Source organism: Pempheris klunzingeri, chromosome 7, assembly GCF_042242105.1.
Source record: "Pempheris klunzingeri isolate RE-2024b chromosome 7, fPemKlu1.hap1, whole genome shotgun sequence".
NCBI classification, from domain to species: domain Eukaryota; kingdom Metazoa; phylum Chordata; class Actinopteri; order Acropomatiformes; family Pempheridae; genus Pempheris; species Pempheris klunzingeri.
This window is the reverse complement of record NC_092018.1, coordinates 24,245,769-24,271,178: the sequence shown is the minus strand read 5'-3', so window position 1 is coordinate 24,271,178 and position 25,410 is coordinate 24,245,769. Positions and strand designations below refer to the sequence as shown.

The 25,410-nt window shown below is 42.5% G+C and overlaps 2 protein-coding genes across 2 annotated transcripts in view; one reads left to right on the top strand and one right to left on the bottom strand.

Annotated features, from left to right (window-relative positions):
• Positions 1–8,662, bottom strand: part of LOC139204514 (breakpoint cluster region protein) — a 30,898-nt gene extending 22,236 nt beyond the window's left edge. The window contains exon 1 of the mRNA XM_070834549.1: positions 7,169–8,662. Coding sequence (XP_070690650.1) covers positions 7,169–8,501 — 1,333 coding nt within the window. The 5' untranslated portion in view covers positions 8,502–8,662. The remainder of the gene's footprint in view (positions 1–7,168) is intronic.
• Positions 8,663–10,464: 1,802 nt separating this feature from the next.
• On the top strand, positions 10,465–23,746 carry ift81 (intraflagellar transport 81 homolog). Its single transcript, XM_070833752.1, has 18 exons — positions 10,465–10,651; positions 10,789–10,892; positions 11,021–11,201; positions 11,290–11,379; positions 11,560–11,625; positions 11,920–12,030; positions 13,083–13,167; positions 13,706–13,869; positions 13,956–14,051; positions 14,688–14,834; positions 17,686–17,835; positions 18,747–18,875; positions 19,964–20,053; positions 21,871–21,957; positions 22,054–22,125; positions 22,369–22,454; positions 22,688–22,733; positions 22,907–23,746. Exons 1-18 carry the CDS (start codon positions 10,508–10,510, stop codon positions 23,087–23,089), a joined length of 2,031 nt encoding a protein of 676 aa, XP_070689853.1. The 5' UTR covers positions 10,465–10,507; the 3' UTR covers positions 23,090–23,746.
• The last annotated feature ends 1,664 nt before the right edge of the window (positions 23,747–25,410 follow it).

Here is a 25,410-nt window from a genome sequence, read left to right as displayed (position 1 = left end):
CTGATCTGATACTAGAAGCTACACATGAGAGATTAATGCGCAGAAACAATAATATGTCCTTGTTTCCATTCAGTAGTAATCTAATACAATCTGTAATACAAAAGGATGGAGGGTGGCAAAGCAGCCCTGGCAGTTCTATAATATGTCCTCCCTGTCCCACATCCAACTTACTGCAGCTTAAAATGGTTTCAACTGTGCAATAGAGCTGTAATGAATACATTTTAATGACATTGCATAAGATTGCTGAGCCCTACAGCTGCAGTTGTGATCTGTGTGGAGCTGTGGATCAGACGGAAGCTGATTTTGTTTTTGGACTCTGCAATGTTTGTGTTTTTCAAGAATTTGGTTCGACTATATTCCCCTGAGCCGCTGCCTTATAGATGTCAGATTACCGCAGATCATCAAAAAAGCAAGACTTTTGTTGGAGTCACCTGTTAATACACGGTCTCTTTGCTTTCCCACACTGCAACGGTGAACGGAACGACTAAAAATAGAACGCAAGGATATATAAGGACTCGGCCAAACAACTGCCTCCAAACTCATGGTGAAACACTTTTTCCTTCCTCCATCATGCAAACAAGAGCCGTGTTCTGAAGGCAATCACGGCAGTTTAATACCGGGGACATGCTGGATGTCCTATTGATGACAAAGCATAGACACATTCAAAGCCTTAATCCTAATCCATAGAGATGAATTACGATAAACGGGCTGAGGGGGAGTGACAGATGTGCAGCTGAGGCAATGTCACAGCATCAGAGATTCACTTTCAGAGAAATAATCATGTGGTCTTATTTCACAACAGGGGACCAACGCACAGTATCAAAGGATGAAGGAACTTTCCACTGGGATGCTTTAATGAATATTTCTGTTTTTATGTTTCGACTGAAAGCTTGTGTTTGGTGTATATCATTTGTAGTGATCACGTGGCCTGCTTGTAATCTGATAGGGGGGAGAGAGAGAGAGAGAGAGAGAGAGAGAGAGAAGCTTTATTGACAATCCACAAAAATGATCCATCAGCTGACAAAATTGAGATCCTAAAAATAAAGCCCACAAAGGCAATGTGTTGATCAATTGCCCCAGAGAGCTGGAAATGAGGTTTAAGCATCCATAATTTACCACAGAGCAAAGAAGGCACAATGACGGACAGCCATGCTGTCGCCTCTCTAATGGTTGTATAGATCTGGGGGGAAAGTTGCACCTTTGGAAACAAAAGCAGCAGAAGATGCCAACGTGAGATGCTGTTAAAAGCTTAGCACCACTTTATGGCTGCAGCAAATGGATTCTCATCTGGACTGTGCAGTCACTGGGGGAACAGTGTTGGCACGGGGAGCAAACAGAGGTCGAAGGATGATGGCTCGTCAGACCTCGTAGTTTTTCTCACTTCAGGACAAGTAGAAAAATCTTGATAGATTATCTGTAATGCACTTCACAATGACTCTTTGGTGACATTTAGGTCGTCAGACTACATTCAAGAGTCTACTTGAGTGCCCGCAGATTATTCATCCTCCAGGGACCATGTGTGCCTGTACAAACTTGAATGACTGTCCATCCAATATTAGATATTTCAGTCTGGACCAAAGCAATGGACTTTACTATCCCTAAATTTGTCGTCTCTAAACCAAATACAAAATTACTTGCAACTCATTTGAGTAATCTTCTCAGATTTGTCATAGCTCCTTCACAGCCACTGAAGATATCAAACAACACAGGCTGTGCAGTACGCCCTGTGAGTTTACTTTACTTTCAAAATTGTTAACCCCATACGGGGATCTGTTAAGGCAAATGCAGACATGGCAAAACATGCCAAAATATCATCATCACATCCTGGGCCATCTGAAGTGTCTACTGGATTGGGAAACCCTTTAAACCGCAGGGCTGATGGAGGCGGTGGGGCCCACCAGCGCTCGTCTCTGATCTGTTGTAGGGCAGCCTAAAATTAGCGCCAGTCATTGAGCAGTGTAGGTCAGAAGTGGGCCGCCCAGCCCAGCACACCTACTAATCAGAGTGTGTTGAAATAGCTCAGGGTGGTCAGACTGCTGCTTGTAATGTGCTGCATAACCGAGAGAATCAAAGCCCAATAATTGTTCCAGTCTGTGAAAAGAAACATAGACAATAGTGCACATGCACGCATTGGCTGAACACTGACTAGTTCTACTGATGCAGACAGGATCAACAGCATAGTTAATATTTACAGTTACAGTAGCTGGTTAGACCTGTTTGGTTATCTTATTAGACAATTATTCCCATGTCTGGCCAATCTTTAACCTTGTAGCCTTGGGTTTGTTTTGTAGTGAGCACAAACATAACTGCTGACGTTGCTTATTATTGGCAGGTGATGAGCACACTTAAGAAATTTAATCAACCGCATGAAAAATCCCGGTGGCCTCCAGGTGTGATCAAATATTCATTTGAATGTCTGAATAGAATTAAATATTAGTGAACAGACCTCACCTGATGTGCTGTAATGTGATTGGTTCGGTCACAATCTGCCTAGCAACTCGGGTTATACAGCACAGATGTACTTAACAAGTTGGCTAAAGCTAACAGAGTGTAGATCAGTGTAGATTGAACCAGATCAAAGATTTAAAAATCATTTGTTTGGTTGCAGCTTAAGAAATAGTTGCATAACGTCATCTGTGGCTCTAGGAGAGCGTTATCAAGTTTGAGATGTCATCAGGGTTACCTGGACTTGGTCTTTGAATTTAAAAGAGAAGTGGTGTGTTAGAATTTGGGGGAATGAAGCTTGAAAATAACATTTTTCGTCAGGCTCTTTACCGTCTGCAGTGGCTCTTGGGGAGCTTCGTCAACTCTGAGAAAATAACCCATGACGATGTCATAGTGATGTCATCGGGGTTATTTAAGCTTTGACTTGGCGACAACTTTAGAACAGAAAGTTTATGTTACAAATTGGGGGCATGGTGTTTGAGAAACATGGGTGTTTTCCTGGCAGAGAGGGTCTAATTGAAGAGACAGGACTGAGCTATGATATGGAAAATGTAGGATCCAGCGTTTTTGGAGCTTGATACATCCCAGGGCCTAAAAGTCAGGCTGTTTTGGCTTCTGCTGCCTCAATTTTGACTATTCTTTTTCTGCCTCGATTAATGTTAATAATGGTTGAGGCAATTACATAGGCATCCAGATTCATTTAACGTATAACATTTACTTTCCTCGTTCACTCACAGTACCCCGGCTGACTCCGCCGGAGAACACTCTGTCTAAAACAAACTTTGACCAGTGACACAACAGGCTTCACGGGTCAGACTGTAGTGAGAGAGGTGAACTCATACAACACTTAACATTTCATTAGCCGTTTCCCCCCCACACCCCACAAGCAGCTGAGACATTCCATAAACACTTGGCCTGCCAGCCAGCAGCACAGAGGGCCCTTTGAGTGGGACCAGGGAGGGGAGCTGAGACGGCAGGACCAGAGGGCTGAGGCCGAGCACGAGGGAGGATCACTGAGGCCCGCGGGCTCATAAACATGCCAAAGATTTTTTCTCTATTAAGGTTTATCTATGGAAACGTGTGTGTTAGTATGTGAATAGAGGAGCTAATAGGACGATCGAATGTGAACAGTCATGCATAGTTTCTAAACAAGTGTTTTTGTTCTGTTTTCTAATAGGGAGGAACAAAAAGGCCTTTCATGGCCTTTAATGCAAGAGCAGCTGGCGATGCCTGGCCTGGTGCACTGATGGCCTGCCAGCTTTTGACCACTTTACCCAGTACACTGAACAGAAGAACAGGTGTCTTACTTACACACACATGTACACACACATGTACACACATACACACACAGAGGCAAACTTGGACCTCGGGAGCTGCCGGCACTTACTCTAGGAAAGGGTGAGGCTGAATTCTTTAGCTTCCTTGACCACCAAACCCCGGTTTTTTGATATCCAGGTACAATGATAGGCCTGTCTGAGCTTCCTTGAGGGACCTCAAATATTCATGATTCTGCAGTTAAGCGGGAGTGTGGACCAGCGCCGGTGTGAATCCTGCTGAGGCAGCAAGTGGTGCCAACCTCTGGACTGAGGCCAAGACATTCAGTCAGACATCATCGCCTTTCAGACAGACGCTTTCTATTAATGTCATATCCATCCCAGACAGCCCTGCTGTCTACCTACAGAAATTGTGCCATATCATGACCAAGGCAGACTCAGTTAGATGCATCCTCAAACACAATCTCCTGATTTTTGCAGAGGGATTATGATTAAACTAATGGTGAGATTTATGATTTCCCTTTCGGCTGACCTCTTCCTCTATGTTCTCTTACTGGAATACATTAACCATGAGACCACACACTCAAACCCTTCCTCAGCCACAGTAGAAAGCTGGCCACGGGCATGTCAGTGTCATGATGATAATTAATTGTGGCAAAATAGACCCATCAGAGAGTTGGCCTCCTTAAAAGCCCACAGCTAATCAGCTCGGCTTGACAAATGGCCTAGATAACCAGAAACAAGGAGACAACACTTATTCTTCTATTCATAGAAAAAGTCCCGTGAGATGTGTCAATTTTAGACCGTCAATTTCACAAAGATTTCATGCAATGACGGGCAGCAGCAGGACAAGTACAGATTTGTTTTAGTCACTTAGTAGGTGTTTCTAAAAGTCATTTTTCCCAGGCAGACACAGACAGCCAAGCACGCCAGACACTTAAACACTCACACAAGAGCAGCACAGACTCTGTGTGCTGCGGTGTTCACATATTCCACGACAGGGTGCAGAACATAAACATACACACCAATTCTTACAGTCCAGAAAACCCAATTTAGGCACAAGCACTGACATGTGTCTTATACTGTACCGTTTGTGAAGCCGTTTGAACAGTTACACAAAACTCAGCTAACTAGAGCACAAAGTCTTTATAACGCTGGAGCTTTACTGGGGAGATTTAATACATCTCCAGAGCTTTATGACAGATACAACAAAGAAACTTTCCAGCTGCTCCCTAAAAGTCACTAACCACAACAAAGAGCAGTTTATTGCAAAAACTTCGCCTCAAACCGCCTCCCCGCCCGAGGCCTAATCCAGCAACGTGCGCAGCAATGTTATTACAACATCACAAAATAAATCCAGACTTTTGATAATCCACAAAGCAACGTCCACGTGAAGCAGCTGTGCCATTATATTAGCAAACAACTCTCTCCTAGACAAAAGCTTAAGACAGGAGGTGTCAAACCGGACTGGGGGACATTAAGAGAGAACTCCACAGATCTATCTGACGCTCACGGGGTGAAATACTCGGCCAGCTCTGAACGCAGCTGTGTAATGAGGGTGAAAGTTCATTCCTGGAATTGTGATTTGACAAAAACAAATACATTCATAACTCGAGATCCACTTTTTTTTTTAGCTTTTTCCAGGGCTTTCAACTACGTCTTACAGCTTTCAACTCCATGACAACTGAGTAATTTCTTGAGATGAAATTTAAAGCTAGTAAATGGATCGAAAAAAGATGTGTAATATCTTTGGAAGAGCTTTGTCAAGTCTGACAAAATCACTTTGATGATGTCATCAGGGCTATTGAGAAATTTACCTTTTTTTTTTTATGAGTCTAAATTTATGGAGGTGCAATGCTGCAGAATTGGAATGCATCAGCTCCTGATTATTTTTCTTCAAATCTGAATAGAAGAAGGAGCTATAGGTGTGAAAAAAACGGACTCAAACCAATCCTGACAATATGTTAGCGGGACAGAGTTACAAAATGGCCCATTGGAATAACACATACATAGGTTGAATGGATTTTGGACATTTCAGTCATTTGATCAGCATGCTAGCTTACACTTCACGCTGTTTATCTCACAAACTATCTGCTTGTTTGTCACATGCTTTGTGTCAAAGAGCTTTGGACTGGATCACCTTATATAACAACACACTATTCTGCTCATCCGCTTAATCTCACCCACAGTAGATAACACTTTTTTTTTTTTGGTGTAGAGGGAGACAATTTTCCAGCTCCAATCCTAATACACTCTGTATCTCAATCCGTCATTGCCGAACATTTGGCCTCAACCAGCAGCAATTCGTCCTCAAGTGTCGCTCACTTTGACAAACGTTCTCGCAGAGGAACGGTCACTCCCACCTCTCCTCCTGTCCTTGGCATTACCAAGTTACCCAGACCACTCTCCTTATCCCACTTAACATTGTTATATTGTGTACATGTCAATACTCGTGCTCAATGAGTGATTCTCCTATTGTGTTCACACATAACAACAGGAAACACTGATGGCTGGCGCTTTGATTGGAAACCACATGACACACTTTAAGCCCCTCGATCCTCTTTTTGAGTGAGTTGTCAGGGCTTTTTCCTACCAGTCTCCCATAACAAAGAGCCTCCCTAAATTTATCACGCTAGACAAACCCCTTTAAGTTAATTACTCCGCACCAAGGACAACAACACTGATGTGTGCTGACACGAAAACACTCAGGGTGGACAGGGCCGAGCGACTGGGACGCCTAGGGGCAGCCGCTGTCTCAGTCAGAGCATCTCTGTGAGAGTGCTGCAGCACTCAGTGGGCAAAGAGCAGAGGGGGTGAAAAAGAGTAAAGAAAACACTCCTGAAAGAACTGCAGAACCACCGGGTTACTGTTAAGAACCAGCGTGTGTCTCCGAACCCCGGCACGGCAGATTGTTTTAACAGGACCTGACCTGTTCAGTGTTTTTGGTGCAAAGGCTCATCACGCAACTGGACTGGTGTTAACATTCCTGACACGCTCAACATGAATAAAGGCTTCTAGGAGATCAAATAAAATCCTCATTAATGGGACAGAGAAGATGGATTCTATCAAACCCACCCAGGCCACTTCAATCATAATAGCACAATTCCACTCAAGTAAACCAGCTGAAACCCAAGAAAATGACAACAAAATAAATGACATGCATAATAATCCTGGCTCTAGAAAGCATTTTAAGAAGGATTTAGTGCGTGGGGTCAAAATATTAGGACTTCATTAAAAAGATTGCAGGTGCATTTCACTCATCATTACTTATTCTGGTTAAAAGCCAGCTAGGGCAAGCACAGACATCTTTCAGACAGTGATTAGAGAGGGCCTTTAATGTGCTTTTTAGTGCCATCATCTCAACCCATTAGAATACTTTTCTCTTTTTAATCCTGAAAATGAAAGGCTTGGTGAACATCTGTGTTGTGCAGTGTGTCTTGCAGACCTACCCAGATCCCCTTGAATACTGTTGTCATGAGAGGTCCTGCTTGACGTGGTGGAGTCCCCGTCACTGGGCCAGATCTGGCCGGCTTTGCGGACCCCTATGATGGAGGCCTCAGACACCATCACCTGATGCTTCAGACGTTTCTGAGACAAGGGTGTGGGTGGGCTGCTGCTATCAAAGGACTGCTGGGAGGGTGAGCGGCTCTTCTCCCTGTACATCTGATAGGTGGTGGGGCTGGGAGACACGTGGCTGGACTGGCCCGAGGAGAAGTCTTCCTCGCTAGATGTTAAGTTTTCGTTGGAGCTGCAGTCCGGCGTGTAGCCTCCTCCTACGTCGTCAAAGCTGCCGGGAGAATAGGAGCGCCTTGGCCAGGTGAGGTGTGCATCCTCCTCTATGCTGTGGTCCCTAATGTGGATGACTCGAGTGTCCCCGTCAGCCATCATTCCCCCAACATAAACACTGGTGTAAGGCTGGCACTCCCCAGACTTCCCCCCAATGGAACGGATCACGCTGTCTTTCAGGAAGTGTGGCTCAGCGTCGTCATGTGACCCGTTGTAGCTACAGTTCCCCTCGGTGGATCTGCCTCTTTGAACAGCCTTGCTAATGTCCCCCGTGGCGGCTGACAGGTTCCCTGGGACGGAGTGCAGGGACCTCTTACGCTCCATCTGCATGGCCTGACAGCCTAGGGTGCTGATCTTGTCCGAGACCTCCCTGTCGTTGACTTTGACCAGCCCTCGCTCGTGATGGTACTCCACGTTCACATAGAAAGGTTTTTCCTGGCCCCCCATCACTGACAACCCTCGGCCGTCTCCAGCTGTGTGAGAGTTGACCCTTCTGATGCGCTCAAAGTTGGATCTCAGAGCTGCCACCGAGCCTGTGCCCAGCGGGATATCAGGAGTCTCTGGGTCCGGCCGGACGGGTGACACCCCACCCTTCTGTTTGGCCAGGGATGAACCATCCACCTGTCCTTCAGGATGTGGTTTACACCTGGCCGTCTTGCCAGAGCCTCTCTGCTGCTGCTCCTCCACTGGCAGCTCATCTGTGTGGGACCTCTGGCTGTCAGGGCCACCGGGCAGGTCTCCATCAGTCATCTGTTGTGTCCTTTTAAATCCCCATCTCTGCCCGTCATAAGACTTCTTCTCTTTTGCAAGCAGAGTCTGCAGGTAGATCATCCGAAAGCGCTCCTTGTTTACTTCTTTCTCCAAGTGCCTAATAGAAGTCTTGCATCTGTCCAGCTCCTGTTCAATGTCCCCCAGAGAGTTTAGGTCCATGTAGGGGGGATCAGACTCTGGGAACTGGGCTCTCCACGCTTCCACAAACCCCACCGGTTCAACCATTGTTATTACTCTAACATAAACTATTCAACTAACAGCAAACATACATTTGTAAAGAATGAACTGGACTTAAGTGTTGACAGGCTTCCATGGTGCTGTAACACAAAAAGAGAAAGTGTTCTCCAGAGTAAGGAAAACCTGTTCGTGTAGTCTTTACTCACACACACACAGGAGAGGAATCCTACAGAGGCGAGATCACTGCTAAAAGAAAACAAACTCCTCCTGACATAGTCCAAGAAATGTGAGTTTCTCCTAATCCTCGCTCTCCATCTCCTCTCATGCTCGTGTATTCTCTGGAGATCCCGTGTCTGTGAGAGAGATCCTGTGTTTGGTGTCAGACTGACTCGCAGCTTTCTGGCTCTCCGTCAGCATTACAGTTGCAGCAGCAGCAGCAGCAGCAGCAGGAGGAGGAGGAGGAGGAGGAGGAGGGGCTACATGGACGTGATTCAGGCTTTACACTCCAAATAGATCACACAAACAAACAATCAAAAAAAAAAACAAAAAAAAAAAAACAATGATGATTTGTCAAGATGCCTTTTCTCTTCCAACACAAGAGTTTGTTTGTTTTCCCAGGTGAAGCTGATCTCCACAAGAGGACATTCATCAGAACATATGTTCCCTAAGAAAGGCTGGAAAACGAGTGTTTCCTTGTTGGACAAGCAGGAGACAAACAGACTCATCAGACAGTAAACGTCCCACGGCGTGCTAACCAGGAAGATGTTGTCCTGAGGTTCTTACAATGCAGCTGGATGAAGAAAAGCAAGATCCCGACTTTCAAAACAACTATCCTTTGTTGATTGCTCAAATCCAGCCTGGACTTTTAGCCCCTATTAGAAACCAACTTGCTTAACATTCACCCTGTGCAGCCTTCGCTTCGGCTTTGCCTCCGTCTGACACAACACACTTGTCCTTTCAGTTATGCTCTGAACGCTGCTTAATCCTACCAAAGTTCACTGTGTTGTAACCTGAAGCCGTGCCTTGTGAACATATCGCCATCTGACGGTTCAAAAGTTCAGACTGACAAGAGGGGTGCGTTCAAGTGCAACGTGATGGTCACTGTGCACGAGTTTATGCGCATTTAAATATCTGGGTGATATTTAGACGTAGTGTTCCAGTTTGTATCATGTTGTTCTCCCTTTTTTTTAATCTAGTATTAAAGATTTAAAAAAAAATAGATCCAAAATGTCACCTCGATTTAAAGATTATAGGCGGTTTTCAGCCACACTTTCGAGTTTAGCCGTTTTCAACAAGCAATAAGTCATGTTATTTTATTTTAGCTGTTATTGTTATTTTAGCTGGTATTGAGCCTGCTTTAATTCTTAAGATGGTCGAATTCGGGAGGAAAAAAACATTTTAAATGCCAAAAAGTAATACAGGATGTGTCAGTGTAAATTATTAGATGCCGTATGACTGTTTAACCTATAATTATACACTACACATGTATAGTGTATAATTCTACATTATGTATAATTATTATACATTATGTATAATTATAACCCCGCACAACAGCACGTCAAATGTGTTTATTTTTACTAACAGCCCTTCTTTTGTTTTCAATCATAAAGAAAAGCACGAGTTCCCATCGATTTGATCCCTGTCTGTCCCAGTGAAAAGCATTCTGCGTACATTTAGCGCAACAACATTCTCTTAAACATACGGTCAACTCTACTTCCTGTTAGCAACCAGCCCGTGACGAGTCTGTGGTATCCATGGCGCTGCTGACAACAACCGCTGCTAACTGCTAACAACCGCTAGCTAGCAAGCGGAGGATGTAGTAAGGCGGACAAACAAAACTATCGGACACTTGTCTTTAACATTTTTAAAAAGCTGTTTTCCTCCCTCTCCACTGACTCTGGTGGACTGTTTATTTTAAAGGCTTCTTTGCAGGCTGGGTGTCTCGTTAGTCGAAGACAGAAAGCTGACTAGTTAGCTAAACGTTAGCGGGCTAATCTAGCAAAGAAGAGGACTCATTAGTTAATTTACAGCACGCACGTTTGGTATTATTCAAGATGAGCGAACAGCTGAAATTCATCGTTGAGCAACTTAACAAGGAGCCGTTCAAGAAAAACTTCAACCTCATCACGTTTGACTCCCTCGAACCGATGCAGCTGCTGCAGATTTTAAACGATGTTATGGCAGAAATAGACCCAAAGGTGGGACACTAGCTTCACTGACTGTTGGCACACTTGTGTGATTGTAAACAGTGTAACATGTGAAGTAATGTCAGCCTGAGTGCAGTATTCATGAGTGGATCTGAAGAAGGTAACGTTATTTACTTGTGCCTCTTTAGCAAGCTATGGATATCCGTGAAGAAATGCCTGAACAAACCATAAAGAGAATGTGTGGTCTCCTGGGAATGCTGAAATACAAACCTCCCGGCAATCTCTCTGATGTGTAAGTGGTTACATTAAACTTAAATACCCACCCACTCCATTCTGTGCACTTTATCTTCATCAACATCCTCTCTCTCTCTCTCTCTCTCTCTCTCTCTCTCTCTCTCTCTCTCTCTCTCTGTCATGCAGGAGCAGCTTCAGACAAGGTCTGGTGGCTGGCAGCAAACCTGTGGTGCACCCCATCCTCCACTGGCTGCTGCAGAGGGTCCCCGAGCTGAAGAAAAGGGCTTATTTGGCTCGCTTTCTGGTCAAACTGGAGGTGCCTGCAGAGTTTCTGCAGGATGATGTTATCAATGACACCTTTCACCAGGTTGTTAATATGTTACACATACACTCATATATTCGTGGTTTTGAGATGGCTGATAACATAACAGTGTCAATGCTGTGTGTCTGCACAGTACGAAGAGCTGGTCGAAGGTTTTAAGACGTATCACAAGGAGTGTGAGCAGCTGAGGACTTCAGGGTTCTCCACAGCAGAAATCAGAAGGGTAAAACATACGCCATGACTCTTTACAAACTTCTATTTGTAAGAAGTTATCATTGCTGTTCCTTAACTGTCACATATTGACATGAATTTGTTTTTAACTATGTGAATAAATTAATCATTCTCCCTTTGAAGCTTATTTGATACAATGCACTAAAGTTATCTATCTTTTCTCCAATAATAGGACATTAGTGCGATGGAGGAGGAGAAAGACCAACTAATCAAACGTGTAGAGAGGCTGAAGAAGAGGGTAAGGCAGACTATCGCTCTTCTAATGCCAGAAGGCTTTAGGATTCACTGAGGAATGAAAACATGACCCCAGACATATATCATTAGCTTCTCTAATAGACCTGACAGGGATGTGACAAACTGCAAGGCTGTCTTAACAAGGCTACGAGGTAATCAGGTGTTGATTTAATGGGCCTTACTTGAAGGCCCCGCTGAAAGGTGAAACCAGACTCTGTTGGAGGTGCTTGGTTATTCTTGCTGACCATGTGATAGCCTGCAATCTGGACACCGTCATGTTAACTTGTGGATCCACTAGGTGGAGTCGGTGTCTAACCACCAACGGATGCTGGAGCAGGCCAGACAGCTGCGAGTGGAGAAGGAGAGAGAGGAGTCTCTAGGACACCAGAAGCAAGAACAGAAGAACCAGGTAAATAGAACCAAGTGATATTTGTGTGCTAATAGTTTATTGTTGAATTTGCTCACTTTGGTATAATTTAGCAAGACTTCATAGACCAGTTAAACAATTTGCTGTCTCCTATCTGCTATTTTCATTTTTTAGGCCTACCACTATGCCTAAAGCCTGTTCAACACATCACACAATAAGATTATTAATTAGTCAATTCATTGATCAGTTGATTAGTCATTTAGTCGATAACCTAAAAAGAATCAACTATTTCTATTATTGACTTATAAATTCAATGATTTATCCATCACAACAGTGAAAATGTCAAACATTCTCAAGTTTCAGCCTCAAATGAGATTTTTTTTCTGTTTTTCTGACTTTTAGGTCACCTCAACTTTGAGAAGTATTTCTAGGCATGACATTTAATAGACTAATGATTATGGGATTAATAGAGGAATCACTCTAACAATCAGCATAATCATAGCAAATATCAGCAATTGCAAAGTTGTTGCAAAAAAAAAGTTTCAAATGATTACAGAATTAAGCAAACAGCAAAACAGTTTTTGCTGTTTATAAATTAAAAAAAAATATGTCAGCAATAAATTTTGAAGAGATCATTAAGTTGCTTGGGAGGAAGCAGCTTGTGTGAACAGACAGCTTTCAAATATTTTTATTGAGACCTATTGAATGAAGCCGAAACAGTCAATTAACCAGTTGGACAGGTGTTCGAAAATGAATTGGCAACAAATTTGACAACCACATTTTGAAGGCCAAAATGCCAAAACTGACCTCTCCCAGCTTCTCAAATGTTCTGATTTTCTCAGTCTAATATGATAGTAATCTAACCTTTGGGCCAAAAGACCCAATTTGAAGATGTAATCTTGAACTCATGATGTGCATTGTTCACTATTTTCTGAAATTCTGTAGACCAAACAATTGATGTATTAATCAGGAAAATAATCTTGAGCCTTGAGTCATTAGTTGCAGCCCTAATGTTGAACAAACTAATTATCTGTGGCCGCTGAATGTTGATACTCCCACATTACCTGTATTGGTAATCGCTGCTGTGTGTTCAGCTGTTCCAGGCAGAGCAGAGACTGCAGAGATCCCAGCAGCAGTTGAAGGATTTGCGACAGGCAGCAACAGATGCCAATCCAGAGAGTGAGTATCTGTGTCCTGCTGCTGCCTCTGCAGGACACAGCTGGATGGGGAGTTCAAGGACCCAGCAAAGTGTTAGAGGGTCTCTCAGCTAATAGGCTTTCATCTGTTGAGACCCTCCAATTACGCTGATCTTTGAAGTGCTATAATAAAGCTTATTCAGTGTTCAAACTGTCTCCTTTGTTCTCGCCTGGCATTGGGCACTTCAGCCAAAGGAGAGATTTACACATTTGCAGTTTCTAAAATGACCTATGCAGTGCACATGAGGGTGGAGCTGCACAATTAAAGTTGCTTATCACAGTTGTCTGTACTCTATGTGCCTGTCCAAAAAAGTACAGTGGGGTACTGTTGTTCAGTATAAGTCATTGTCTTTCAACAGCAACATTTTTAAAGACAGTTTCATTATTAGCACATTTTAAACAAGTTATTTGTCAGGGGGGTTCATTTGCTCAGTGGGTTTGCATGTATAGCTTTTCTTAAGTAATGAGCCTGATAAAAATGTTAAGTGCCCATTGATAATTAAATGCTCTGTCTCTTGCAGCCTTAATGAAGAGGCTTGAAGAGGAGATCAAGATCAACTCCTACATGGTCTCTGAGAAACTCCCCAAAGAGCTGGAGGGTATGAGGCGCACAGTGCAGTACCTGCAGAAAATAGCATCAGAGCCCGCCATGGGCCAGGCCGATCTCCAGGAGCTAGAGGACAAGGTGGGAACCAGGACGCGGTGTTAAAGTCTGAACATTTCCATGCATTGTGTTAGTGTCTGAGTGTTCTGTAATTGTCACTTTCACAGATTAAAGAAGTTGATTCTCAGATAAACCAGCTGATTGAGAAGAGGATGATGAGAAATGACCCCATGGACGACAAACTGACCCTTTACAGGCAACAGGTGTTGGCTTTGCTCTTGTGTCTTTCATCTTTTTGAATATCTTTCTTGTGGGAGCTGTGATCAAAAGTTGTGTTTACATTTAGTTTTTCTTTCCAAAGTCATTGTATGTGTCAGTGAGCTCACACAAAAGTGCAGAATGTATCTCCCTCCTCAAAAAACTTTTGCAAATGCAGCTTTCATGTACGTCAGCGAAAGCTATTTCCCAACAAGGCACTGTATTTAAAACATAATGTGTGCACAGTTTAGTCCTGAGGAAGATCTTGTGGTTAAAAGCAGTTGTCTGTTTAATTATACACCCCCTTATATGCCACGCTAATGGGCTCCATCTTACCATCTCTTTGCTAGAGTGAGAATTCAAATATGCCCTTTAGACAAATTTCATTACATACAAAAATACTTGAAATACTCAATTGTGCCTGAATTTCATATATAAATTTAATTTTCCACCATACTTGTGTGAATTGCATGCTGGACCATAACTGGCTTCCAAATTGGTTGTGATGGCACAAAATCATCTCATACGTACACGCCGAACTGAGACATTCCCGTTGCTCTGTTGCATTCACTGTCCTGGTAGTTTACAGTCACTCTTCAGAAACTCTTTTGTCATGTTTGTATCTAATGTGACTCTTGCAGGCCTCCATCATCATTCGAAGAAAGGAGTCAAAGGCAGAGGAGCTTCAGGAAGCGAGGGAGGAGCTGGCTGCAGCAGAGAGAGAGCTCAGGCAGAGGAACATCCGGGCACAAGCCTCAGATGGGGAAGTGGTCGTCCGGGGTGATGAGGTACACTTTTGGAAGTGCTTTCCACAGTCATAAAGTATGCAAGCTAATGCAGACATTTCTGAAAACAAGCATTTTATTCATGATTCTCTTCTTTGTGCAACACCACCCACGGCAACTCCAGCTTCATCTAAGTAGATCTGCAAACCGCAGAAAACACAGGAGGCTATTTTTGTTCTTATCCAAACACTGTCTAATGTTACTTATCCCTTTTCCTTACTCTCCCCCACATTCCCACGTAGAGCCATAAATAGAACACAACAGAGAATATCCAGATCAAGGAACTATAATGGACAATCTGCCTGAAAGTTGGCCTTTTCCCTAATCTTAAATGTAATCAATCTCCTAACTCAAGTCAGCTGAATACATGACACAGACTTAGAACATATAGCCTTTGTCTTTCTTTATATCCCATGACAAGAATGTACTCCCCCCTTCAAACACAGAGCATAGTCTCCTCAGAGCTGTCACATTACAGTATGCCTATGCATACATTAAGCTTGCAGGGAAAGAGTTAACTATAAATAGTTCCGTATCAGCAGAGGGATGCTGATAGATAGGGGTTGTGCTGTGACCAAATGCACTGTCTGGATGACAATTTTTATAGCCTGGTGTTTGACGCACATTGATATCCATGAGGTGCAAGCAGGGCTCTCTGCTGAGGCTAGAGTCACAGGATGTCTGAAATTGCAACACTTTTCTCCCCTTTGTCCTGTGGGGCTGCCATCAATCCCTGCGTTTGTTCCAGGATTATTGTTTCAGTGCTGACCATGACCTCTGACCTGCCTGAGAAGAGGAAGTGAATTTCTCTGCAGAAAATATCTATCACAAACATTTACAATGCATCAATACAAATGCAACAATACATTTTAGCGTCAATATATTACAGAGACAATACTTTGAGGCATTAGAATAGTTGCTTAAAACAAGTGAGACCAACACCCATAGCCTTTTCTGACACCTATGGTGCATTTTGTTTTTTTCTACAAATAAGAAATTAGATTTAGGATTAGATTTCCTGAGAAATTGTCTGCTTTATTACATACTACAGAACTGAGAGAGAGTGATGTTTTTGTAGCAGAAACAAAACCAATGCTTTCACTGATTCTTGCAAATGATGGAGGAAGTGAAATATGAATGGAAAAATCACTTCTAACATGTTTATTGTTTTTAGAGAAAGCAATCATCTCAGCAATGCAGTGGACGAGAAATAGCAAAGTCGTTCTTGTGTGGGAAATACTATAAGATGTGCAGGCTCGCATGCACTGGTGTAAGACAGAGGCTTACATGTATTTGATTAGTTCTTATTATTTGATGTTCTACATCAATTATACCAATATATTAGTTAATTTGAGACTGACATAACGTTAAGCCTGACTGAAATAATGAGAGGGAGCTGTTTGTAGAGACAAAGAGGGCCCTTCAGACTATACATGAATGAAGTTAATGGAAAATGTTTTATCAGACTCCTCCGTAGGTTTGGGCCATCAGCCATGGTGGAGATGATCACTTTATCAGAGGTATTTTCCATTCTGCTGGTTATGTGTCATCACATGCCACCCACCAACTGCAGGGTCTCTCTGAGAGGGATGACTACATCTGCTCGTCATTGGTTGGCCAGTAACATGAAACCATTTTATCAACCGGCCTCATCACACTGGTTAAATTTAGTCTTTCTGCTGTCAAGACACCATCACTGAGCTGAGTAACTTGCTCGCTTTTTCTTGAAATATTATGGTGGTCTTTATTAACTGGCAACGTTTTATTTTCAGAGGGATTCTGAACAGTATGTTCTACACGTAGTTATTTAGAGTATCTGCTGCACCACTCAGTTTCTGTTGACTTATTTGTATGTAAGTTTGCATTGATGTGAATGCACTGTAAGTCTGAGACAAGTGATGCTATGACTGAGCCGTTGGTCACTTTAACAGCAGTTGTTTTGGGGACACGCTGTCGGGAACACTATGCCGTATTATTCTGCTGTGCTAATTCCTCTCTTAGCCGTGTCTGCCCTTGATGTCCCAAAATATACAAAATACACCCCCCCTCACACTTTCAGTCACACTCACACATCAAGCTTCACGGATCCCCAAAGGACATGAAGCACATCCTGTGATTTCTGGGGCTGTTCTCCCGTGTCCATGTTCATTTATAGCTGCTCTTCATTGTGGAGTTTCATTGTGTCCTGACAGACAGTCGGGGTGGGGAGTGACTGAACATCCACCAAAAGCAGTTTTTCTGCCAGATGAAGATGTTTGCCATACATAGCTGGCTGGGAATCTGAAAGGATCGAGTGACCGTTTGAGATCATGGCATGGCCCCCGGTCACTGCTGTTCTCTAATCCCTTCCCTCTCTTTGCTCAAACCCATTGTCTTCTCCTGTGGCCTTTCATAGTATCTCAGCTGTGCTGGACATCAAATATAAACCATATTTGTGCCTCTTTCATTGTATTCCCCAAAGAAGCATTTACATTTTCTTGCTCATAGCAGGCACATGACCATTAAGCATTAAAATATGTACCCATTTTTGCTCTAAAACTGATTACTACATGCATGTGAAAGAGGTCACATGTACACTATAATTGCTGAATAAGTTAATAACAGTCAAGCAATCATTTGCTAACCAGTTTTCCATATGAAGACAGAAAGTGCTAACACGTCAGTGTTATGTTTGCAGCTTGTTTGCTTGTTTCCACTGCACTCTAAATCAGTTTATGTAAGTCTAAAGACATTTAAATGTCAGTCCAGCAAAGAAACCCCAAAATATAATTTAAAACCATTGTTTCTTAAAACCACTATCAAGTGTTCTTTTATGAAGAAGGTCATTTTCATTCTGTTTCTTTGTTCCTAAAAGCTGAAACGTCTGGTGGTGAAATTGCGCGGCAAGGGAACAGTATACAAGAAGAAACGTCAGGAAATTTCTGAACTGAAAGCCGAGTACGGAGTCCTGCAGCGGACAGAGGAGATTCTCAGGCAGAGACATGAGACCATCCAACAGAAACTGGTAATTCTCATACTAACTCCTGTTTTTAACTTTCATGTAAGACAAGCACATTTTACAATGGTTCACAGCAGACAAAGCAACGAATAGCATCTACTTGTTGCTTTTAAGTCTTTTGAAATCCTTTAGGATGCCACAAAACAATGTACAAGCAAAAGTGATCAGCTTCCATTCCATTCAATACGTTGCACAAGAGCATTTAGATAGTTGTCATTAAGGCAGCATGAGTAGTCATCACTTTAAATGTTACATATTCTACACGGACCACAGAAATCCTCCTAACTGCTCTTACTGTCCTCTGTGGCATTCATGCTGTGGCCTATCAACGCCTCTACCCGAGCTCATGCTACCATTCCAAATGTGCTGTTTTCACTTGATCCCCCCATTCATGCAGTTTGTCTTAACAGCGAAGTGGTAGAAGCTTCCTGGAAATGGCTTCACGCCTCTGTGTGGTTCCAGCACCTGACATGTTGAAAGGCTGTCTGACGCAGGCTGAGCTGCTATTTCTGATGGCTGCATCTGCTGCTCCTGCTCTGTCTGCATCCCACACAAGGATTTGTTGAAGCAATTAAAGTTTTCCCTCTGATCACATGTGTAGCTGCCGATGTGTCTACTTCTCTCTTTCTGTGTAAACCTGATTTTCGATAATTCTGCATGCATATTTATACTGGGCAGAGAGAGTCAGATGACTGATGTGATGAGTGGGAAGCTCTGTTACTGAAACTGAAATGTGCTGCCCAAATACTCCCTGTTCTGACAGATATTAAAACCTTTGTATTATGTATCAGTTAATGTGGAACAAAGTTGTATTTCAAGTCGTTGATAGCACACTGAATGAGTTCATATTGATGTACACATTTGAGGTGACTCCCTTAGACTAACTTGTGCTTTTGTGTCTGTTTGTACTTTTCAAGCAAATTATGGAGGCTGAGAAGGGCATTTCTGGCTATAGTGACACTCAGGAGGAACTGGAGAGGGTGTCGGCCATCAAGAGCGAGCTGGATGAGAAGAAGGGCCGTACGCTGGATGACATGTCTGAAATGGTAATTTTGCCAAGGGGGCACTGTGTAAAATCCACCCCAAACATATTTTTCCATATCACTGAGGGTTATGGTTTTACTGACAAAAGAAAAGGACGAAGTGGACTGTGGTGTATACAAGCACAAACATGCATTACCATTTCTAAAGGCTACCCCACGTGATACAGCACATACCAGGTATCAAGGCTGAGTTCTTACCTCAGTGGCCGGGGTGCGAGTCCAGCCTCGGTTCCTAGCTGCATCCCTTTGCTCTCCCCTGCCTTTCCTGTTTGTGTCTTTCTACTGTTGCTATCAGAATAAAAAGCAGATTCAGAAAAATATCTTTATAAAGACTAGACTAAGTCATAGCAACCCCAGAAACTCTCCTTTGATGAAATTACAGGCTTTCTTTTTGCAGAAAGCTTTAAAAAAAAACATTGATACAATTATATCATTCTCATAGTCGAACAACAGAGGTGTTACTAATAACATGAATGATGGTTTGAATTCTATATAGCTTCCTTGGTTTCAGGGTGTTGCTGCTGTGTCACGCTGTCATGGCTTAATAGGACACTTGATCATTAATGTTACCAGGAACACCTGTGTCTATGACAGGTGAAAATGTCTGCTGTGAAACAGTCCTGTTAGCGCGAGGTGTTTAGTGACATCCTGCAATTCCCAACATCAGTTTAACACCTGTGTGGGTGTGCAGGACATTTAATTAAACTCTTTTTTAACATATCCTCTGCCTGTTAAGATTGTTCTCTATTGTTATCAGTGATAGGCAAATATAAGGTAACTGCTCAACATTATCCCAGCTTTGTGCACAGCTTCTACCTTACTTATCACCCATCGTTCTTTTGTATCAAGGCCCGGAGGGAAGCAGTTGCAACGGACTAGGCCATGCTCCAAGCTTTAGTGAGTTTGATCAGTTTGGCAGCTTGTCCATTTGGCAGACTGCAGACCATTCCTAATGATGGAGTCAAACATCCTTGGCTTCAACCTGAAAGTAGACCTTTACATTGGCACTTGGAAGTGTAAGAGTTTTGTATCAGTGGAAGAGTATTAATGTTGTCTCGGAGTTTTAATGCAGTATGATATTGGTTTTGCAGGTGAAGAAATTAAACTCCATGATAGCGAAGAAGAAGTCTGCTCTTGCACCAATTATTAAAGAACTGAGGTCACTGAGGCAGCAGTGTCAGGTGAGCATCACCCACATTATCAAATCCTCACACCATATCAATTAGTGTTTTTAAGAAGATGAGTCAGTAATCCGGGGTTATAAAAGGGATCTAATTAATTTATACTCTAAAATGCAATAATACATACAGCATATAAAGATGACGTATGATTGTGTGTCCGTGCAAAATACAGCTCTTACATCTCACAAAGACCATGATAAACTATGAATCCGTCCTAAATCTAAAAACAAACTGGGAACTTTACTGTGAGGCCGCAGGTCAGTACAGTCCTGGTCACCATTATTGGCACCCTTTCATTTTTTTTGCATAACCTGTACAATATATTCAGATATTTCCAAAGTAATTTAACATTTTTCAACTTACATGTTCTAATTTCAAAGAGGAAACATAAAAAAATGACATGGACATTAATAAAGGCACCCCTCCTTAATGTTTGGTTGCACACCATTTGGCAGCGATGACTGTCTCCAAACGTTTCTTGTAGCCATCTATAAGCTTCTTGCACTTCTCAGCTGGTATTTTCTCCCACTCCTTTGCAATTTGTTCAAGCTCTTGAACGATTCCTTTCCCCAGTGGCAGATTTCAGCTCACACCATAGATTTTCGATCGACTTGAGATCAGGACTCATTGCTGGCCAGTTTAAAACAGTCAATTTTTTCCTTTTCAACCATTCCTGCGTGCTTTTGGATGTGTGCTTTTGGTCTTTATCTTGCTGGAGAACCCATGATCTTCGACTCAACCCTTCCTTATACTGGGTAGCACATGTTTTAAAATCCCTTGGTAATCCTCTGATTTCATGATTCCTGTGATACTGTGAAGGCCTCCAGTACCAGATGCAGCAAAGCAGCCCCAAAACATTATGGATCCTCCACCATGCTTAACTGTTGGGAGGGTGTTCTTTTCCCTATCAGCTTCATTTCGCCAAATGTAAACATATTGTTGGTGTGCATGGCCAAAAAGTTCTATTTTTGTTTCGTCTGTCCACAGAACATTTTCCCAGAAGGATTGTGGTTTGTCCAGGACTCTTTGGCAAAGATCAGTCGTTCCTTTTTATGACTTTTTTTCAGCAATGGGGTCTTCCTCGGCCTTCACCCATAAAGCCCTGCTGGGTTCAGTGTGCTGCGTATCGTACGTGTTGAAACCATTACCCCAGATTGTTCCAGGTCAGCTTGCAGGTCTTTGGATGTTTTACGTGGTGTTTTTTCCACAGTTCGCACCAACCTTCGAAGACTTCTCTTATCGATTTTCCTCCTGTTCTTTTTTTTTTTAATTGTTGTTTTATCATTTGCTGTTCTGTATCAAACCTGAGTTGTCTATAGACCTAAGCTGTTTCACTAGATTAATTTTTCTCAGGAGATATTCTACATTACATACTTACATTTGATGGGTGCCAATAATGATGACCAGGACTGTAAGACTTGTCTTGTGTTTGTGTGTTATTGCGGACAAGGTCCATTAAGAATAATTTACATAGTCCATAAATAAAATGCACAGTGGGAAAGCCCCCCCACATCGCTGAGCTTAAGCAGAGGATTAAATTTTCCTACACGTGTTCCCAGAAACACTCCTCCATCTTACTGGGTAATGTCCGTTAACGAAGAGCTGCACCAGGAAGACATAAATAGACTGTAAGAGCCTGCTCTAAGTTAAACTGCTGACATGCCAGCTGTGATGTTATGTTTACATGAAACCACACTGAGTCTATGAGAAGTATGTTGAAAACGATGCATCCTTTGCATTTATGTCAATTCTCACACTGTGTGTAAAATAATTAGTCACTCAGTCTGTGTTTGACTGTTTGGCTTCTTTCCTACCAGGAGCTAAATCATGAATATGAGGAAAAGAAGGCACAATATGAAAGTTGTACTGCTGGTTTGGAGAGCAACCGATCTAAATTGGAGCAGGTAGAGTTATTATCCTACACTTCCTACATTTAAATGTGTTTTATATAAGTTCTTCCAGTACTCTCTGTCCACTTTGTTCTTGGTTTTTATTCACAGGAGGTGAAAGCATTGAGAGAGGAGACAGCACAAGAGGAAAACCGATATCATTATATCAACTCAATGTCAGAGGCAAGAATTTTCAAAAGATTTCTAAAGTTTCTTAAAGCAGAAAAACAATTTAATGAGTGTTTAACCCATCTTTATCACTTTTATACAAACCAAATATAGTAAAATTCTCAATGATTCTCTGAAGTCTGAGAAGTGACTTGCTCCCCGCCGGAGTGCTGCAGGGGTGGAAGAAATGTTGCTGCATTTTGCATGTGACCTGCCCTCAAACACCCACTGTGACAATACAATCTCCACCCTCTACAGATCATTGAGATGCAAATAGAGCGGGCGGCTGAAGAGATGAAGGCCTACGTGTCCTCTGATCCCCAAGAGAGGAAAAAGGCCATCAGGTGAGCATGGTGAGCCTGGCCAGCCAGCTGCTCACAACATGAATACCCTTTTAACCTCATGGGCCTTTTGTCAGTTTCATACAGCACGGAGAATTGTTGGAAACTCATTACCACACCTGATGACATCAAGATCTGCTGATGCACTTTGCCTTTATTTAAAAAGACTGGATTAGACCGACATGTAAAATTGCAGTGGCTTGCATTTGAATTCTATCCCTCTGCTTCTTTTGTAGGGAAGTGTACATGAAGAACATTTCAGAACAGGAGTTACTTGGCAAGGTGAGAGGAGTGTGTCCAAGAACTGAACTAGTAGTCAGTCAAAACTTGAAAATGTGCCTTTATTCTGTAAAGACCCTGGTCTAAGGACAGAACGGGTGGACAAGGAAACGCACTAGAACTGCAGTAAGTTCACATTGATCTTACTAACCACTCTTTTCCATTGTGGTTTCCAGAAGTTACGTGAGAAGCAGAAGATGGTGAGGGAGAGCCACGGCGCCAACATGGAGCAAATGAAGATGTGGCGCGACCTGGAGCAGCTGATGGAGTGCAAGAGGCAGTGCTTTATACGAGCTCAGAGCCAGGCATCCATTGGTCAGGTCATCCAGGAGGGAGGAGAAGATAGGCTGGTGCTGTGAGGACACATCTAGGCAGCTACAGTACATTCACTACACAGAGTTCAGCTTAATCTCCTTTACCTTCCTGTAACATACTATGTCTTTTAACAATATAGTTGTTATATGTAAACAGTTTATGGACAATATAATACATTCAAATAACAGATACACGGTCTGCCTCATGGTTCACAGAGTTCCCCTTTCCCTCCATCTCGTCTGTTACACACTGTCATTGAATTTCGGTTAGATAGTTTATCTTGTGTAAGACCCAGACCAGTAGCTTCTAGTTGATGACATGGTTTGAGATCCTTGAATAATCCACAACGTAAAGAGCATGTGAATCAAGAGGTGTTCAGGACCATAGGTTATCACTTTCTCTGGCCCCCGGACACTCCATTTTGCCTCATCTTTAATAATACACTTTCAATCAAAGTGTCTGAAGATAACAGCATACAAAGTGGTGCACTTTGTATGTGGACACAGTCAACTATTTTTGGCAACAACTACCATGACCTTGGACTGGGTGTTTTGCCAATTTTGGAATTCACTGGGACCTCCTGTGCTTTGGACAGCGGGGATGAAATAGTAATTTCATTCTGCTTGTTTCAGTAATAAATCACAAGATACACTATTTTTCTATAATAAAACCTTACTTTAAGATCGTCTATGACATTTAAGACATACATGGTTATATATTTTGGTTGTTAATTGTTGTTTATATTCTATTAAATACATTTAATACTGATTTTGACTGATGTTTTATCATAATAGTCATCAAAAATGCCACTATTTGTGTAATGTTGACCATCCATACATTCCCATTCATGATAAAGATGTATTCACCTATTTCATTGTAAACAGAATGAGACAAACAGCAAATGCCTGTTGTTGTTGTAAGACTAAGACTAGAATACAGAAAACACAATTTATCTATAGAATTCAAGTGACTGATTAAGAGCATTATGTTTGCTTTCTTTAATTGGAATAATATAAAGTATATCTATCTCTATGTTATGTTATAAATAACAAGACGCATGCACTTTACAAGAGCAAATTCTATGCCTTTATTACTTAACTATGTGTAAAGGAATTTTAAACTACATGTGGGACAACACATTTTAGTACCTATAGTGAAGTTTCATTATTTTTTAAGCCTGTAAATTTGCACACACTTCTGTCCACATGGTCTACGGTTTGTTCCCAACAAATGTCTTCCAGGATGTTTCAGGATCCAACCCTCCCTCCCACAGAAACTTAATCTACTGTTGACAGCCAATGTTAGTGGCTGCTGTGCCAAACGGATCAAGTGTGCTTTGTAAAAGGCAGCTTGATGTCCAACTGGGCAGTGCCACGTTATTATTGTTACAGCACGATATTGTCTTCTGCTTCTTGTGGCCTTATTAAGATGTGTTAACAGATGATGTATGCCAGTCCTGTAAAACATCTGACAATGATACCCCCTGAAGAACACAGTGGGGGGTGATGGGGTGGGAGGGGAGCGTGACCTAGTGCCCTCACACCTCTTTAGCTGCCTTCACAGCTATTCTGTAGATGCAGCTGATTAATCAAAGGGGTTTTATGGTTTGCCAGAAGAACTTCCTTATGTTATCTTGAGGCACTGGTTTGTGTGCAAATCATCCTGTATTGTCTGTAGCCTGTAGAAACCCCTCAGCAAACGGTCTGTGACATTGATCTTGTTCTCTACTGAGCCAAAGGAGGACTGGGGCCCCTAGTGAAGTGTAAACGAGGTAGTAATACAGGAAGACATTGGCTTCTGTAGTGGGATGCCAGCAGTCTGAGGGAATTGTGTTAAGTTGTCTGTGAATCTACACAAGCAGGTCACACTTAACGGAGCACGTGTGTGTGTGTGTGTGTGTGTGTGTGTGTGTACTTTTTAAACTTGCAAAAGTGTGGGTTTGAAGCCGAGAGTGACCAGATAACACTAAGAAAAACAAAAAGGGAAGGAAGAACCTCCATCAGCGTCCGTACTCAACTCAATAAGAATGTCCTGGGGAAGGCACACAGAAAATAATAACACTTAATATTCTCCCCCATAAACAGAAGTCAGTCTCCAGTGATTTACGCTGAAGCCGACATGACTAAACACTAAAATAAATGCAAATGAGCCCCCCGGCTTTCTTGTTTACATGCAACATAACCACAAGGTTTGAATGGGACGTACAAACATGGAGCCTGGTCCGGCCTGGCATTTCCTGGTTGCTTCCTGTGTTTTTTCATGTCTCCCTGGTTTTGAACGTCGCTGACACCGTTCGTCCAATGATATGAGTCCACATGCAGCGCAGGGAAGAGGGGCAGCAGTGAGGCACTTTGATAAAGGCGGA

What these genes read in the sequence shown, in the direction of transcription:
- ift81 (XM_070833752.1), top strand. Translation starts at nt 10,508, where the DNA reads ATGAGCGAACAGCTGAAATTCATCGTTGAGCAACTTAACAAGGAGCCG. An exon ending in AGCAAGAACAGAAGAACCAG is followed by an intron (nt 12,031 to 13,082) that starts GTAAATAGAACC and finishes CTGTGTGTTCAG; the next exon opens with CTGTTCCAGGCAGAGCAGAG. An exon ending in AACAGGAGTTACTTGGCAAG is followed by an intron (nt 22,734 to 22,906) that starts GTGAGAGGAGTG and finishes TGTGGTTTCCAG; the next exon opens with AAGTTACGTGAGAAGCAGAA.